At 46.3% G+C, this 17,814-nt stretch overlaps 3 protein-coding genes across 3 annotated transcripts; 1 reads left to right on the forward strand and 2 right to left on the reverse strand.

The window, feature by feature from the left end:
* Positions 1 to 1,746: 1,746 nt before the first annotated feature.
* Positions 1,747 to 4,362, reverse strand: LOC125940286 (uncharacterized). Its single transcript, XM_049656300.1, has 4 exons — positions 4,045 to 4,362; positions 3,616 to 3,787; positions 2,641 to 2,789; positions 1,747 to 1,961 (listed from the first exon to the last, which is right to left on the reverse strand). Exons 1-4 carry the CDS (start codon positions 4,325 to 4,327, stop codon positions 1,747 to 1,749), a joined length of 819 nt encoding a protein of 272 aa, XP_049512257.1. The 5' UTR covers positions 4,328 to 4,362.
* Positions 4,346 to 7,499, reverse strand: LOC125940287 (uncharacterized). The gene is made up of 6 exons (XM_049656301.1): positions 7,240 to 7,499; positions 6,890 to 6,998; positions 6,178 to 6,420; positions 5,662 to 5,826; positions 5,451 to 5,567; positions 4,346 to 4,354 (listed from the first exon to the last, which is right to left on the reverse strand). Exons 1-6 carry the CDS (start codon positions 7,410 to 7,412, stop codon positions 4,346 to 4,348), a joined length of 816 nt encoding a protein of 271 aa, XP_049512258.1. The 5' UTR covers positions 7,413 to 7,499.
* A 1,051-nt stretch (positions 7,500 to 8,550) lies between these two features.
* Positions 8,551 to 16,588, forward strand: LOC125940288 (uncharacterized). Its single transcript, XM_049656302.1, has 4 exons — positions 8,551 to 9,598; positions 9,811 to 10,238; positions 13,953 to 14,425; positions 16,544 to 16,588. The coding sequence occupies exons 1-4, from the start codon at positions 8,859 to 8,861 to the stop codon at positions 16,586 to 16,588; spliced, it is 1,686 nt and encodes a 561-aa protein (XP_049512259.1). The 5' UTR covers positions 8,551 to 8,858.
* Positions 16,589 to 17,814: the final 1,226 nt, after the last annotated feature.

Here is a 17,814-nt window from a genome sequence, read left to right on the forward strand (position 1 = left end):
CACGACACAGGGACCAGGGCGATTGAGAAAGGTGCGATGTCGATGTCAGAGGCAGCAACTTTAGTAGAACGGTGGTCGTCAGGGTCAAAGAACGGCACAGAGAATGTAAGTTCGGCACGAGCGCAGTCGACAACAGCTTGATTTACAGATAGGGAATTCCATCCAAGAATGACATCGTGCGAGGAACGAGACAGGGCAACAAATTCGACAACATACAAAACGCCTTGAATGACGACTCGGGCTGTGCATGATGCTGACGGCTGAATGCGATGCGAGGTTGCCGTACGCAGCGATAGATAGGTAAGTGGAGTGGTCACTTTGTTCAAATTGCGGCAAAGCTCTTCACTAATAATAGAAACGGCGGCTCCGGTGTCAATAAGTGCGTGTACAGTGACGCTATCTACAGACAGCTCAATTTCGTTCGCAGGAGAAAAATGAGGCCTTGAAATGTTCGACGTAAACGCAGTTCTTGCCTCGGGAACTGCGACTGTTAGCTTTCCTCGCGGGCTGGACTGAGTCGACGAACCATGGGGGAAAGGGATTGGTAACGTGGGAAGGGCAACCGGTGTGAATCGAAGGGGCAGCGACTAGAAGACGAGTCCGCAGGAAGATTAGAGACGTCATGACGCGGAAGTTGAGCAGGCATGTAGCCAGAGGCACCCCCATTGTCAAGGAAACGGAAGTTGTGACGGCAGTAGAATCGTGCTACGTGGCCTGGGAAACCACAGGAATAGTATATTGGCCGGTTGTCAGGTGTGCGCCACGGGTTTATGACAGGGGCTCCAGCGGCCGAGTAAGGAACGGGAACCAGACGTGAAGGTGGTGGCAGTACATGGAAAGTTCCGGTCGTCCGGTAGACGTCAGGAGCCTGGGATGGTCCGGGATCAGTCATCGCAGGAGCAGGTGGTAGCGTCCGACTGCGGAGTTCCAGGATGTGGAAGAGAAACCCAGCACCTCCACCAGATGCAATGGGGATGTTTGTCTAGCAGCACTCAATCTATCGTTTCAATGCTAGAGCAAAAACAAGTCAATGGGAGCTATGGTGGAGTGGGCGAGCAAGCGTTTCTTGTGTTCTTCTTCCTTTACCAGCACTGTGGCCCAGTGCCTTCAGTACATTACAAACATTCTTATTAAAAATATAGCACTCTGTCAGGTCGTTTTGTTCTCCTGTAAGCGCTGGTTTGTCACGTTTTCTTCATACACATTGGTTCTTCTGTGTGTGCTCCTTCCCTTCACCTGCCCATTGCATCATCTTTCAATTTCCACAGTACTGTATGCTGGTAGAATGCGCTAATATTGTTTGCCACAAGTTCTCAGACAGTTGGCGTTGTCATCCTGCTCCACAGATTCGGGCCAAATGTTTGGAATACGAGGAAACTAGCACGTGCTCATAGACACGTGGTGAAAACTATTCTGGAATGCAAGCGCTTTTCATGAGGTGCAAGCAGGTCAGGAATGTCAAGTGGCAGTGCTGGAGTGAATGACTGGGCATAGAAAAATACCACCACACAGAATATGAAAACATAAGCAAACATTAGGATGACAGCACTACAAACTTTACGCTAACATTGTGATTGTAAGCTACCTAGCAATCCCTCTCCCATGCAGTGGCTGAAATTAATCCAAGACCTCTTGAACTCAAGCCCAAGAGTCACGCTGAGACATTTAACCCTACGTAGACAACTTGTGGGAAGTTGCTGACAATGATCGCCTGATCCACAAAAGATGCGCATGTGTGTGACCTAATCACGCACTGTCGTCACTCGAGTCTTCTGTGTGCCTAGGTCGGTCTTCACTGGACGCAAACCTTGAAAGGTGACCCCGCACTAGCGCAGCCTTGTCCACTGGTCCAAAAGAGCTTGTAAGTGGCGGTGGCGTAGGCAAAGTTGTGACGTGCGAATCACCGAAACTGCCACTGTCGACAACCTCGTTCACGATTTCAAGAAGAAGCCCAACATAACCTGCACCAGATGCATGCAAAGAAGCAACAAAAAACACGTCAAACTTATTCAAAAACAACGTATGAGTGTCTCTCCTGCAGTCTCTGGTTTCTTTAAGTGCCAAAAGCAGCAGTGCAGGTATTGTTTAAATGGACAAAAAATATCTGCTACTATACTCCATTTCAGCTTTTTTTCTTAATATTTCACCTCACCTGTGGGCACCACAACTAGCACCAATTTTTGCCATAGCCGGTAACTATGTTCGAAAAGGAAATAATTCATACTGCAGCTGCCGCAAGCATGCATTTTTATCACACGTTTTTAAAAGAAGTCCTCTCAGTACGTTTTGCAGTGCTTACTGAACGAACAGTCGTCTTATTACACTAGCGCGTGTATATGTGACTTTTTTTTTTGCAAAGGTGTCATTCAGACAAGGATGGAACTCACACTCAGGTGTAACAACAGAAGATACAGTATGTGAGAGCCTCTGCTGGTGTCAACCTGTGCAGCCATTTTTGTTGTGGCTAAAAGTGTTGAAAGCTACTTATACATGCCACAACTGCTTCAAGGCTATTAGTGCGTGCTATATGATTTTTCTCATAACCTTTGACTCATGCATCTGCTGCAAACAGTGGGCTAAGTATGCTGTCTTAATTGTAGAAATTCAAGTTTTGGCCTCGCTATGCAGTTATGTACGCACCAAAAGTTGCAGGCTCTTTGACTGGGCATGCCACTGGCTTGCCTTTTCTTGCTTTTGGGTACTTCACTGCCCACTGCCGCTTGCCCACAGTAGTTCTGTGTTGCACCCTGTCCGCATTTTCATTATAGTGCAAAGCAGCCAGTTTTGACCTGTGTAAGGAGATGTAGAATATCAGAAGTGCATACCACTACCTAAACAACTGCTAAGAGAACATACTTTGCTTCCAGTTTTGCGAAAAGCATGCCTAAATGCATGCTGCAAGGAAAGCACACCTTTTAACACCAAGTATATGGAAAACTTTGTCTAGTGCAGAGCTCGCAACCATGCGCTTCAGCCTGGCGCATTTGTCATCTAAATTCGCAGCCCATTTTTTCTTTTTGTGTGTTGTGTAACTGCAGTCCATGACCATCAACTTATGCAGGCTCTTAGCATCGGTTTATCTGTTTTTGGAGCCACACATGATAACTCACTACTTGCTCTTCTGCCTTGTTGCTGCTGTAAAACAGCATCTCTACTTATTTACCACAGACATGACTGTTATTGCAGATAATCATGCAAAAGTGTTGTTTCCAAATTTATTTAAATTGAAAGTCCTTTATTGTTAAATGAAAGGTAAAAGGGCACTTTAGAGCAAAACTGTTGTCGGCACAGTGCTCACAACACTTTTGTCGGTAAAGTGCATTAACCAGCTTGTGGTCACATGGAGTTGCACTAATTTCACACGCAACCACACCAACTTTCATGGCTGAAAATATTACAATGTGAAATCTCATGTACATTGCCCGCTTTCATTTTAGTAAACAGGTGCTGATACTTTTATGCGTGGACAACAAAGAGTTCATTTGTACAGCAATGCAGGTACACTTAACACATTAGTCTTGCCCTTTATGACATTTAGCACACGATTACACCAATGTACGTATGTGAAGTATGTACGTATGAGAAGTATGTGAAGAAATTGATTCACTTTCATACCTTGCCAGCATCCCATGAAAAGAAAATGTGAAGCTCTTTGGAGCAAACCGGTTCAGGACAGAATGGAAGGATTCCAAACTTGATGTTTGGAATGATGGTGACACCTGCTTGATGTCTAGAAGCAGGCGATTATTTTCCACTATGCCGCGCAGTTTGTCAAAGGCATCAGTACCTGGTAGCATGAAATTCAAGGATACAACATAAATGCAAGAAGAAATATTTTGAAGGGTTACACCAATAAATATTGAATAGTAGAGCAATGAGCAGGCATACACCCCTGTTGCTTGAAATACATCAGCTGAACAATCATCTTCTTCAAGTTTCAAAGTGTCATTAGTGATTGCCAAGGGTTATTCTTCCCTGCATAGGAATACTAAAGGATACCGCTGTGAATCAAATGGAAAGTTACTAGGCTTGATGGAAAAGTACCTGGAAAAATCCACTTTCTAGGCAAGAGGTCCCCATGCTCGCAGTTGGCATATTCCTTGCTGTGGCCACAGTGCTTGTTCTGAATGTGGTTGAGGAGCGACAGCCAGATGGCTACCGCGAGCTCGCCTCTTCTTTCAGCGGTCATCACTCTTGCTGCAGCTATCCTCACCGAAAAGTAGAAGTGGTTAATGATGGAGGTCTCCCACTTCTCAATCACACCGCAGCCCCGTGACCGGGAGACAGCCTGCAGCTTCTTTTTCAGCCCTAGACAAAACAAAATCATGAACGTAGGCAGCTACTCTCAAATGCTCTGTTTAAAAGCAATTGGCACAATCACATCACCAAAACACCTATCAACCATTTGAGAAGTAGTCTTCAATGATTATGAGGATACCACTTTGATTTATACTCTAAAAAATTATGAAGTCGAGAGCAATGTGCATTAATAAAAACCTGAAAATAAGCACACAGTATGTATGCACATGACCAATCTTCATGTAGGGAACTGCAGGGCTATGATTAGAATGATCAGAAATTATAGTACTCTTTTTATTAATAAGGTTGCCCCTTTAGCAGCTTACAGGAAAGTAGCCCTGTATAAAACACAAACATGACATCACTTAAGCCCAAACCGCATGAGAACGATTTTGTGTGCGACGGCAACAAGCGATGAAACGGACCGTCGCACGAACAGATCGCTCGGTCTTTTCGCTCAATCGCTCAGTTCTAGAAATCTACAATTCGTCACTCGTCGCCCGGAAGTGCTATGAGCGACTAGCCAATAGCGCAAAGCCGGAACTGGACATACATCAGTCAAGCAATACCGATTGTCGCACGGAACGAGCAAAGGACTAGATTTTGATACGTGCAAGGATAATAATGTAGTGCAAGACCTTTAGAATTATTTATGCTCCTCTTTACACTCAAACACATAATCTTAAATTAATAAAGCAAGTGTCACGCCATTTGTAGCGAGTATTTCCTGCCCTCATACCGGCAACACCGGGGAGACGTCGCTCGCATGCGGTACGACTTGTAGGCGAAGAGCGACTGCTACAGCCATCTCCGTCGCGTCACTTGTCGCGCGCAAGACTGTGTGCATGCAGTTTATACTTTACGCCCAAAAAGCTCCCTACTCTGCTAATGTGACAGCCTCTCTCGTCTGCTGACTTGCTTGATGTGCTTCATGACGGCGGCAGCTTTGCTGCTCGCTTAAAAACATGGGCATAAAAAATACAGACGAGAGGTTCCTTGACCAACATTAGGCAAGTATGGCAAGAACAATTGTCCAGCAAACAGCAGACCAGTTATGCACTGAAAGAAATGAGGTACTAACCTTTGGTAACATGCCAAGCATCAATGAGGTGGGCAATATCAGGCCGATTTTGTCTCATGTGTTTGCGCACCTGGGTGTGCCTATCCGTCACAAGCTCACGCACGCAAACTTTCTGGTCCTCAAGGCCCTTTAGTGCCCTCTTCAGTCCTTCTAATTCCATTGCACCACTGCTGGTAACTTCGTTTGACTGCAATGGGAGGTCAAGGAAGAGAAGGAGAAGAGTATATTCCATTCGTTGCCACTATGCTCTACAAGTGAAAACGAAAAGAAATATTTCTCACCTGCACAAGCTGCATGTCAATTATACGGTTCAGTGAAGTGTCCAGCAATGAGTACGTTCCATACTTTGCACTGTAGCCTGGTGAATCTGCACGGCTGTCACCTGCGAGTTGGGCACCCGTCCTGCTTAGACAGCTTAAGAGAGACTGTTGTTCACGTTCCCACAGCTGAAAGGAATAGTAAATATATATTGTTACGGAGCAGTGGGGCATAGTGTGTCCATGAACAAAGAAGACGATATATATATATATATATATATATATAGAGAGAGAGAGAGAGAGTTCTCTAGGTCCAGAAATAAGGCAAAAAAGGAGAAAAAGCAAGAACCTTGAAACAATGCTTCGAACGATAGAACTGCACTAATCAGCAATGTAGTACCACATAAGGTGGTCCATTTTCTCAGGACTGGGCATCGAAATACACACTTAATAAATTTATTTTCATGAATACTGGCATGGCCATCTTGACGATTAGGATTTTGTGGTCGATAAAAACAATTACAGACAAATCATGCTCACCTGGTGCACAGCAGGAATCATAATGTCCCTCTGTAGGTGGTCATATGTACGCTTACTGAAGCATGCGATGCCAGCACTTTGGAAAAGCCGCAGGACTTGCGTTGGACTTGAGCCAGTAAATAAAATTGCAGCAGCCAAAGCAACATTGCCCATGGCAAAGCGTTTCATCTTTGGCTGGCTGTGCCAGCTCAAAACATGGCCATCTTGGCATGTTGATGTCACCACAGCAAGAGAGCCAAAAACCTGCACAAACAAGAACATACCTATGCGGCACCCTACATATGGTAAATTGTAGGACTACAGCTACTGTTATGCTGCTATGGTATTAGGTGAAGGAAATCAAGTGCTATGAGATGGAACTGCAGGTGTTGCCCACGACTGCAGTTCGGTCCGTAAACCTTTGAGCCGAGTCGTGTGCTGCTCTGTTATCGCTATCCTCTGGTAAGGCAAGTTGCATTTCCTATAACTTAGCCAGTAGCCCGATTAGTGCTAGATTGAATAGCATAGGTGATATTACCGAACCTTGGGGCGTGCCAATGACATCATGCACACAGAAAACGTCATTCGTGGCAGAACAAATGCAGCAAACACTTCCCCTTTATGGCAGGCAAAATGACGGAGGAGCCATGGCACACCCTTGGACATCACTTAAAAAAGGTCCATTCCAGAAAAGCTTGCTGTCAGCTTTGAATAACAAAAGTGATTTCCATACCTCTAGTGATGACTTTGCAGGGAGGTGGCATTTCCTGCAAGACTTGACAAGTTGCAGAAGGTTTTCCTCGAACACAATAATTTTGCGAGGACATGGTTCGGCGAGAGCACTGTAAAGTGAATTTATATTCCATTTCACTCAATTGCTTTGTTTCCATGCAGCATCCTTTACAGTTTTCCTTTAACTGGCAGGCCTATAAAGAGGCATTACTTCAAATTGAACTAAAGTAACTTTTTAGTGTGAATATCTCAAGAAACCTTTTATGCTTCCAAGTACTTATAATGACCAACAAATATATCTGTAAGCAATGCATAGAAAAAAAATTGCGTTGGGCCATGAAGTACACTTACGGTCCTGAGTCCTCCAAGGATGGCTCATACGTAGTGTCCATTGGGTCATCCTGAAAAGTCAGTGACAATTCTGCTGGCTTAGGCGTTGAGCACCTTGGCTGTTTGTCCTCGGGGAGCACAATGTCCATAAAATCGCACTCGGTCTGACATTCTGCAATGGAAGATGTGCACATATTGAGGCTGAAGCTAAAGTGTCAAGAGCATAAGAACACAACAGCTCTGCAAAAAGCATGTATTCTGCAACAAGTATAGTTGTGGCACTGCTTCTTCAGCCCTTGCTTATAAAAAAAGTAAATTTTATGAGAGGCCACAACCAAAAAATCCACCTACACCAGGTCTGTTGTTTGAGAGCATTGTGCTTGAAATCAGTACTGTGTGTGGGCACATTAAAACAAAAAAACTACTATGCGAGTCATCAGTTCACAGATCGGTCAAATAATTGAATCGCACTCTCAGACCAAAAGGTAATCAGAAACAAGTTGTCCACATAAATTGACACTTCCCTTGAATGGATTAGGGAATTAAAGTGGACACAGAATGTAAACATCAGCTGTCACAAGTTTAAAGGCGACTCATTTACAAGTGATTAACACCCATAACAATTTGTGTAATTAATGATAAAGTTGGCTTCACTACACCTGCTTAACGTTGCCCTTTTTCGCGCCAAATACGTAAAGATAAAGTGAAGGTCCCAAACACAACTTCTGTGGCCTTTGAGAGTTGTGAGGAACCGGTTGTCACGTAGAATCACATTTGGTCATGTACGAAGGCCCTAGTATGGCACACACGTAAGATAATTTTACTAACGTTTCGGCTAGTGGCCCTGCCTTCATCATTTAAACACCACTCAAACGAAGGCAGGACCACCATATGTATGTATGTATATCTCAAGACATAACAGCAGGTAATAAAATATACCAGAATGTTACTGGCGTTTTGGCCGAGGACCGGCCACGGTCGGAGTAAGTCGGACCCCGGCCGAAACAGAGGTAAAATCCTGGTAGTTCTCCTACGAGCTTCTATTGTTCGACCTGTTTCACTGGCGGATCCTGCAACATTGTGTGTGTGTGCATGCGTGTGTTGCCGCCAAGGGGCCCCCTCGACTGAAGGGAGACTTTAAGCCCTGACTGACATTACACAGTGCACAGGTCTCTGGCATTTCGCCACCTCCGAACTGCAACAGCTGCGGCCGGGATCGAACCCACCTCTTTCGGGTCATCATCCAAACACCGTAACCACTGAGCCAACAGGATGGCAGAAGCCCCATGCGGGCATGCACTTATTGCTGTTACTCATATGATACACTTATACCCGTGCCACACGGGCGCCGAAAATGGCATTCAGTAGTTAAGGCCTTAAGTTCCTGAATGACATTTTTTTCGGCGGAGCTGCCACACGTCGTAGTTAAATGACATTTGACACGATGGTGTCGATGGCAGCGTCTTCTGAAGTGAGCAATTTTATGGTATTAATTAAAAAATAAATATGCATTTTGAAGTTTATGCATTTAAAACTACCGTAGTAAACAGTGAAATGTACAAATAAGCATACTATGGTACGGTTAGCGTGAGTTTTTTTTACTGTCTTTTAGAATCGACCATAGCAACTCTGGCCAATGTATGTCAAATCCGGAACCCATAAACAAAATGGCGCCTGCTCTATCGCGACCGTTGCAACGCCGACCTGAGGAAATTCGTCGAGCACAACTCCTGTTAGCTGCGTTAATATGTTTCCGCGCAAAAGATCGTGCGGAACATCGCAGACTCCAAGAGCAAAGAGAAGCTGTGAAACGTCAGATCTGCGACGTAGAGCTTCAGATGTTTTCGAACTCGTTCAACTTAGTTGCCGTCGCTACCATGTTGAGCGCAACAGCCAGATCTCGATGGCGCTTTTCTCGCAACCAGCGGTGGTTTGAAGACACCCTGCCTAATTTGGGAGAAGCGCACTTCAAGAGGTGTTTTCGTGTTTCACCAGCCACGTTCAGGTATATCGTGGAATCTTGTCGCAGCGATCTGCAACGTGTAGATACTGTAATGACCGAGGCCATTTCCGTGGAAAAAAGAGTCGCCGTCGCTCTCTACCGTTTGTGTTGTACTGCGGAAGACAGGACGATTTCAGAGTTATTTTCACTTGGCCGTTCAACAGTGAACAAAATATACAAGGAGTTCTGTGCAGCCGTTCTGCAAAACCTTGAGGAAGCCTGGCTCAAGATGCCTGCACCTGCAGACATTGAAGATCACATGAGGGAGTTTCATGCCATGACTGGGTTCCCGCAAGGCGTTGGGGCGCTCGACGGTTGCCATTTCCCGGTGTCGCCTCCGAAAGAACATGCTTCAGATTACCACAACTACAAGGGGTGGTGAGTTGAGATTTTTTCGACTATGCCTTCATACTTTCAAAGCAGTAACATGATTACGCACTTTATGTTCTCTCAGCGGTTGTTTACTATTGCATAGTTTCTTGAATAGTGTAGAATTTCGTTTCTTTGAAGTATGAACATATTTGCAAATGATTGGAATTTTTTTGCTTTTGATCGCTGTTGGTTTAACACTTATTTCGTTCTGTCTGCAGGTACAGTATGATCCTGCTGGCAATGGTCGACCACCGTTACCGGTTCCGCTACACAAACGTCGGCTCTCCTGGGCGATGCCACGATGCATTTGTTTATGGCAGGTCGACACTTCGGAAGCTCATTGAAAGTGATTTATTTCAACGTCCAACAGTTGCCATTGAAGGTGTTCATGTACCTCCTATTATTTTATGCGATCAGGCGTTTTCACTGACATGTAATCTTCAAAAGCCATACGCAAATGCATTACCAAACACACCTGAATATGCACTTAATTACAACTTGTCAAAATCAAGAAGAATTGTGGAAAATGCTTTTGGACGAATGAAAGCCAGATTTCGCTTTGTTATGAAGCGCATGGAATGCAGTCTTGACACTGCCAGATTGGTCATTAGGGCATGCTGTGTTTTGCACAATGTTCCAAGAACGAGTAGAGCAGCAATGGGAGCAAGAGGTAGCCATGTGGGATGCCACCCACGAACAGCCTGCTCAGAATCATGTGCTGGTAGTGGCCAAGCTATAAGGGCGGCACTGGCACTTTTTTGCAAAAAGCCAGCAACCAGCCCATCTCATGGGCATCTAGGCCTACTAAAGCTCCTTATGTGTGCTATACTAGGACAGACACTTCCCTCGCATCTACGTAGGCAGCCAGTTTTTAACACGTCTTTATTGCTATTAAAACAATTAATTCAATGTAGAAACAGATTTCATAGTCTGTTCCTGACTCGTTCTATTTTAACGAAGTTGTTGTCACAAGATTGTACCGTTGCTTTTGCAACATTGTGCACGGACACAGCATCTAGTTGTGGCCTCCTTGGCTGTAAAAGCAAATAGGGCACTTCGTGTTTCATGCAGAATGCTGGGTCAAGACTGTCGCGCAAACTTCCATTTATTTTGGGCTGTAATTAGATTTCAGCCACCACTATGCAGAACTTACATGCACAAGAGCTTGTCGTAGGCAATTATGAAACCACTAACAGTTATAAAAAAGTGTGAACTCCTGTACTGTTGTATAATTTTTGAGCATGTCTATTTCATTGCATATGATATTTATGTTGCATATAACACTAAGCTGCACCAAAATATGATCATTCCCTATATCCTAACTCAGCAATGCTCACTACTGGTATATATGTGGCCGCATGCTCCTCACATTTTTTCAATAAACGCCAGATATGTTCGCTCGCTCCATACGCACCCACAGTCCTGTTGGCACCTTCGGTTTGCACACCAATGCTTCTCATTTTTGGACGTATTGTTGCTTGTGTCGCCTTCAGTGACACTTGCACAGAGCACTGAGTCTGGGAGTTGCATGTATTACACCCAATCCCTGCTGTGGCTCCACATGGTGGTGATAATGTGTTGGAGTGATGACCAAGTGCTGGATCAATAGGAGATTATCAGAGAGGTCAGTCTTAGCGACAAGTTTAATCAATCACTTTTTGCACTCAGAGGCCAAGGCCGTACGTGGCATGATTGCCACTATCATGTTAGTGATTTGTTGATCAGGTGCACGGCTCATCGAATTTCACGAGTACAAATACATAATGCCGAATATATTTTCCCTACAATCGAACATTTACCATTTCAACATGCCAAGGAATTTTAAGATTAATGATACAGTACTATATGTGGCCTACTTACATGGGTTTATCGGTATTTGTTTATCTATTTTACCCTCAGGGTTTGTACATTACACTATAGAGGGGAGGGAAATATTACAGACCAAAATTGGAAAAAACAGTTGATACAATAACAATAAGGAGCATGAGCAATCACCAAATTAATACAAAAATTAAACAGCTGCAACTGAGATAAAGCAGAGTAATTAGAACATCTAAAACTAAAACTACAAGCTAAAAACAGAAGAACAAAGCCTAGTTATCAACCAACGGCAGTTTCTATTACATTGAATTTCAATTTTCGGCACTTTGCACATAGCAGTGCGAATGAGGCTTACAACGAAACAGATCAGCGAAAATCAAATACCTGTGCTCGAAGATCTCTCTTCCATGGTCGTCTCCTCGAAGAGATCAACACCGTCGCTCTCAACTTCAGCTACGCATTGCGCAAACCATCAAATACGCCAGCATTACCACCATTGTCAACAAACATGCCTGCAGCTAATACACTCGGACGTAATACAAACCTGACGCTTCGGCGAACTTGCTCCGCTTTCAGACGGTAGGAGACTTCGTGCAGCAGCGGGATACACCATCGGCACGGCACCGGATACCAACCAACGCTTCTTCGGAATGCCGAAGCTGACCGCATACTTTGACTCGTACGCGTCCGAGCAGAAGTGGAGCGAAGAAAGCACGCTCGACTTCCCCGGCGTCCAAAAGTGCCGCCCGGTAGCGCGAACAAAGTCTATCCAGGCGTTTCTTTGTGCATCATCTCGGGGGAACTTATGGAAACTCACAGGGTCTCCGAATTTGCTGGGGCAGAAGTCCAACGCACAATAGTACACAGGCATGGGGCCGTATTCTGAAACGTTCGCCTAGGCGAAATTTCTTTTTTCGCTTTCAGGCGTGCGCCGATTGGCTGTTTTAGCAAAATTGGATGAGCTGATTGGGTGGTTGAGCCCGACGTCATTCAATTTGCTCAACCAGCCAATCAGCGCGTATGCTGATTTCGCCTAGGCGAACGTTTCAGAATACGGCCCATGGTCACTGCGCGAGCAACCGTCCGGATGCCTCCAACGCTCGAGCAAGCTCACACGCTGAATGTCGCCGTCGCAGGTTCGCGTGACGACGCGAAACACTTTGCAAAATGCCAGCAAGCTTGGCTAGTTCGCTGAGAAAAACTAGGCGAGCGAATGTGGATCCGCAGCCGATGCGGTTCCCTGCACTACTAGACAGTTTTAGTTTAGCGTTAGCGTAATAGCGGGGTTACGGGAAATAGCGTTACCGTTCCGCAAACGAACTTTGCAGAAAGAGAGTTTTAGTATAGCGTGATAGCGTAGTTTACGTGCGGGACGCTATTCCATTACGCTTTGAATTTCGCATACATAGGGCACCTAAGATATGTTTGTATGCGTCCGGAAAGTGCGAGAGGCAGCGCAATGGAAGCCAGGAGCGCGTTGTATTTTTACTTGCCATGTCCGCCGATCTGCAGCGAAACAGACAAGCAGTACAAGCTGTCTACCATAGCCTCTGAAATCCTCCAATCTCAGAGGCCATATGCCGTCGTCGCCTATCTCCCGACTTTAGCGACAGATGGCGCTCGCATCTCAGAAAAAATTTATCTCGTTAGGCTTAGGCGCGTTCGAAACGAGAAGCGATCTCGACAGCTCCTCAAGATTAGCCATAACACTCTCTCGGCGAAGCGGCATGAGACTAAGCAAAAGCCGTTTACGCAGTCATTTGCTACGAACGAAGTGAATTCTACAAAAACAACGCCAAATTCAGTTCGAAGCGGGCGACCTCGACCGCCGCCATGTTTTACGTACACTACGTACACCACGCTAACACGGTAACGTTAACTCTGAGAAATAGCGTGCGCACGGTAAACGGTATGGGTCGGTTAGCGTTCTGCGCATGCGCACTTCGATCCCGCTATTTCGGTACGCCCGCTATTCCGGTAACCACGCTAAACTAAAACTGTCTACTCTCTCTAGCCGGTGCTGTGGGTTACCGCTCATTGTACATACGTCACTGTAATGTGGTATGACGTCACTAAAAATTTCGTTACGCTACCAATACAGTGACGTTGGTGTCAATCGCGCTAGCGATGGGTCTCGATCGCGAGAACGAGCATTTAGGCACTCTTTGAAAGTGAATTAAAATATATTGTAAGCGTTTGCTGTGTCCAACACTTCATGTTGAGTGTCCTAGCATACAGAGGAAGCCTACAGCAGGCATTTTATAGCCTCAAAATTTGGTGTCTCAACCCCTTTAAAATATTACCTTTGTCTGTGTATTAATATCATGATGTGCCATAAAATTTGAAAATAACTTCAGGCTTTCTTCTGAAACCAGTGACAGAAAGGAAGACGTCCAGCTATATCTGCACGACTAAATTATTCACCTAAAAACAGCACGGAGTGGGAAGAAAGTGCTTCGGAAGATCTCGTTTTTTCTCGGCGCATCTTTTCATACGTGTCATCAGCCTGGGCACCACGCATTGCGTCGTGGTTGCTTAGGTGAAGCAGTCATGGACAGGCCAGCGCCCGTGCAACGCCCTACGAAAGCCCAGTGCTTTCTCTTCAATGTGCCGGTTTCAACGCTGGTTGACGCCATCATCGACTCCGTCGAAGAAGTCGTAGGTGCCGGAGGTTTGCAGTATCTGCAACATCACGGCGGCAACAAGTTCTTGGCAGCTGTCCGCTCCGCGGCTCAGGCAGCCAAGATGGCGGCGAAAGGCTCTCTGCTACTCGCCAACAAGATCGTACCGCTGGAACGCATGGGCACTCCAGTGGTTTATGTGACGGTGTATCGTCTTCCACCCTGTGTGAGTGACGACGTCCTGACTGCTGCACTTGCACCGTATGGGAAGTGCCGAGGCATTTCCGATGTTGTTTTCAAGGACAGGACGGACATCAGCAATGACAGCCGACTGGTCAAGCTCGAGATGGTAAAACCTCCACCGAATTTCGTCACGGTGACTGGCTTTCGGGTAAGGCTGGAATACAAAGGAATGAAGAGAGTGTGCTCCAAGTGCGGCGAAGAAGGTCATTTTGGAGCCTCCTGCACGTCATCTCGATGCGCCCGATGTGCCATTTTCGGCCATCCCACAGCAACGTGCAATGCACCATGCAGATGTTGCAATGGCGAGCACGCCAGTGTTGACTGCGTGCAACCACGTTCGTATGCTGCTGCGGTGGCACCAGCAACGCCCGCACAACCAGCTCTGGAGGACAACGCACCTGAAGGAACAGCGCAGACGCAAACCACCGATCAACCAGGAGAAGAAGAAAGTGCACCAGAGGTGCCGACGCCAGCGTCCGCCGGTGCGAGCCATAATAGACAGTTTTAGCAAAGCGTTGCTTACGCTCCGCTCCGCTAACGTTTAACGCACACCGCTGGCTGCGTGAACTGCGTTGATTTGGCTTGTTTGACAAGCGCGTCGGCCAGAGACGCCGGCCACGCGCGCTCAGCGCGACTGTAAAACGGCAAAGCAACCAGTAGACGCACCCAAACGCTCCGCTCAAATGGCTTCGTAGCGGACCGTGGGCCGCGTTCTTCGTTCCGCTGCCGATATGAGCGTTGTGCGCACGCGCATTAGCGTTCCCGCTAGCGTTCCGCTGAGCGGCTCTGCGCGAATCGTTCGGACGCGATGGTCTGAGCGGAGCGGACCGTGAACGCTCTGCTAAAACTGTCTAATGTCGTCGTCGGCAACGGAAGATGACGAGGAGCCTGCGTTAGACGCCCCACTTCCGCGATCACAGCGAGAACGGCTTCTTACATGTGCTACAACACTGAACGCTGGCGAGGACGCAGATGGACGCCATCTCGGCATCTCCGAAGTCTCGGCCGGTCCGTCGAGGATCACGCCGGTTGTCAAGACAACGACAGCGCTTGCAAGTAGTACCAGTGCGGCGGTGAAGGAGAGACGCACGCGCTCGCAAACGGCGTCTGAAGACGCCAAAAGAATTCTGTCTTCAGAGAGTTCTACGTCATCAGAACCAACTTCGACACCCTCCAAAAAATGCAAGAAAATGCCACGAGACACCACTACCATGGACGTTGTCTCCGATTCGGAGACGTACTAACGATGGCGCCTTACACCGCTCCTGCTGCCCGTAAGGGCTGCTTTTCCTCTACTCCCCACTACGAAGCTTACGCAGCGTTCACGGAACGATGCTTGGCGCAGAAATCGCGTTCCCGTCCCTGTGCGAGACTCTGCAACCTTGGCATTTTAGGAATCAGCTTGCTTCCGACTAACCTGTGTGAGGAACATAATCAGTGCCTGTTTCACGTTCGCTGCTGTGATGCTCCTATGCTCTTTTTTACTTTGCCGCGGTCTGGCTGTTGCAACGATGTACGACGCCCATTCAGTGCGCAACTTACCTATGGTAAGCCATTTGCCTTAGTCGATTTTGTACGCAACTTACTCATTCACCATGTATTTGCACATAATGACACTTAACGCACAGGGATTTCGTAGCAGAGAAAAACAGAGAGAAGTAATTCATTTTGCCCGCGAGAAAAAAGTCGATCTCCTCTTTCTTCAGGAGTGTAACTTAAGGAACAAGCAGGAAGTTAAGAAGTTTTGTGATGAATTTTCTGTAAAAGCATATTTTTCATATAGCCCTGGGCGATGTCGAGGTGTAGGAGTTGTTTTTCGTAGGGTGCTTCTACACGGAAGTCACCGCCTATTTGATTTAGAAGGTCGTGTGATCGCTTTTGATTTCTTCTTGGGGCGAGAGGAAAGTTCGGGCATTGAATGTCTATGGGCCCGCCGTACGTCAAGATCGCAATGACTTCTTTGCTAGACTCTCCCCTTTTTTGTTAGACAACCATCCATTTTTCATGGTTGGCGATTTTAATTGTGTGATCGACCCTATGCGCGACTCGCGAAGGGCAAGGCAAAACGCTTCCAATGCGCATGCAGCTGAATTATCTCGTATAGTGAAAGAATACAATTTATCAGATGCCTGGGTACACATGCATGGCGAAAATTTTGCCGCCACATGGCAGCAAAGGCAAACGCAATGTCGTCTAGATCGAATGTATTTCCCCCCTGAATTAACATCGCAAATTGTCCAATGCAGCACCCTCGATCTTCCTGCAGACGCAGGATACATTTCAGATCATCGAGCTTTCACTGTCGTGCTGAACCTCGAAGGAAGGCCAGGTGAACGCACCGATATGTGGAAACTAGACATTGCTTCTTTGCGTGACCAGGTGACTCTAAGCGAACTCAGAACCGCAATAGCTACATCAGTAAGCGATTATGAATGTAATATCAAAGCGTGGGATACTTTAAAAGAAAGGTGGAGGACGGCATGCATAGTAGCTAGCAGGAAACGCAAAAGAAAAGAGACTGAGCAGCTTTGTGAGTGCCTGAGAAGGATAAGAATAGTACGAGATGGTGGCTCCCAAACACAGCTAATGTACGAGTACCTAGATCACCAGCGCGAACGATACCGTAGGCTTATGAGCTGGTACTCTCGTACGTCTGCAAAGGCGTGGATGACAAACAGGCCAATTTCTGATCCTGAGGTACTGCGGCTGGCTCGTACTTCCAGCAGGAGGCAAAATGGCAGCTCATATATTGAAAAGGTTATAATAGAGGATGGCACAGAGAGCGGTGCGAGACGAGATATCGAAAGAATATTTCGGAACTGGTTCTCAGACGCATTTTCATCCGAAAATATTTACAATGCCCAACTTTTAGGTGAAGAAATATACGATTTTTGTAATAATCTACCCCACGTGGACTACATAGAAGGCAAGAATTTATTGTCTCCAACAAATTCGCAAGAAGTTTTTGATGTTATCCGGTCTATGAACAGTGGATCAACACCCGGTACAGATGGCTTACCAGTCGAATTTTACCGGTCCTGCTGGCCAGAAGTAAGCACGGCCTTGCACGGGAATTAGGTATTCCTAAATCGTTTAATCGGGGCCGCGTGATACTCTTGCCAAAGCCAGACTCCAACCTTGCCGAACCCTCATCCAGGAAACACATCCTGGAGGCCCATAACGCTGCTCAACACAGACTATAAGATATTCACAACCCTTCTTGTAAACCGCATGAAGGTATTATTACCTAAAATAGTCAGTGTGCATCAAACATGTTCCGTGCCTGGTCGGAGTATATTTTCATCTCTCCACTTAACACGTGATATCATACAATACACAACAGCGCGTGAAGCTTCAGGAGTATTGGTAAGTTTAGACCAAGCCAAAGCGTTCGACCGCTTAGAACACCTGTACTTATTTGAGGTGTTACGATGCTATAAGTTTCCCGAAGAGTTTGTAGATATCCTGCGGATGTTGTATTCGGGAACAACAGCCGAGATACTACTTAACAGCACTTTAACTCCTAGATTTGATGTG

Source organism: Dermacentor silvarum, chromosome 9 (genome assembly GCF_013339745.2).
Source record: "Dermacentor silvarum isolate Dsil-2018 chromosome 9, BIME_Dsil_1.4, whole genome shotgun sequence".
Lineage (NCBI taxonomy): Eukaryota > Metazoa > Arthropoda > Arachnida > Ixodida > Ixodidae > Dermacentor > Dermacentor silvarum.

What these genes read in the sequence shown, in the direction of transcription:
- LOC125940286 (XM_049656300.1), bottom strand. Translation starts at nt 4,327, where the DNA reads ATGATTTTGTTTTGTCTAGGGCTGAAAAAGAAGCTGCAGGCTGTCTCC. An exon ending in TAGAAAGTGGATTTTTCCAG is followed by an intron (nt 3,788 to 4,044) that starts GTACTTTTCCAT and finishes TCATGCTACCAG; the next exon opens with GTACTGATGCCTTTGACAAA. An exon ending in TTTCATGGGATGCTGGCAAG is followed by an intron (nt 2,790 to 3,615) that starts GTATGAAAGTGA and finishes CTCCTTACACAG; the next exon opens with GTCAAAACTGGCTGCTTTGC.
- LOC125940287 (XM_049656301.1), bottom strand. Translation starts at nt 7,412, where the DNA reads ATGTGCACATCTTCCATTGCAGAATGTCAGACCGAGTGCGATTTTATG. An exon ending in TCCTTGGAGGACTCAGGACC is followed by an intron (nt 6,999 to 7,239) that starts GTAAGTGTACTT and finishes TTCACTTTACAG; the next exon opens with TGCTCTCGCCGAACCATGTC. An exon ending in TTGACATGCAGCTTGTGCAG is followed by an intron (nt 5,568 to 5,661) that starts GTGAGAAATATT and finishes CTCCCATTGCAG; the next exon opens with TCAAACGAAGTTACCAGCAG.
- LOC125940288 (XM_049656302.1), top strand. Translation starts at nt 8,859, where the DNA reads ATGTCAAATCCGGAACCCATAAACAAAATGGCGCCTGCTCTATCGCGA. An exon ending in GCACAATGTTCCAAGAACGA is followed by an intron (nt 10,239 to 13,952) that starts GTAGAGCAGCAA and finishes GTGGTTGCTTAG; the next exon opens with GTGAAGCAGTCATGGACAGG. An exon ending in TCACGGTGACTGGCTTTCGG is followed by an intron (nt 14,426 to 16,543) that starts GTAAGGCTGGAA and finishes ATCTTCCTGCAG; the next exon opens with ACGCAGGATACATTTCAGAT.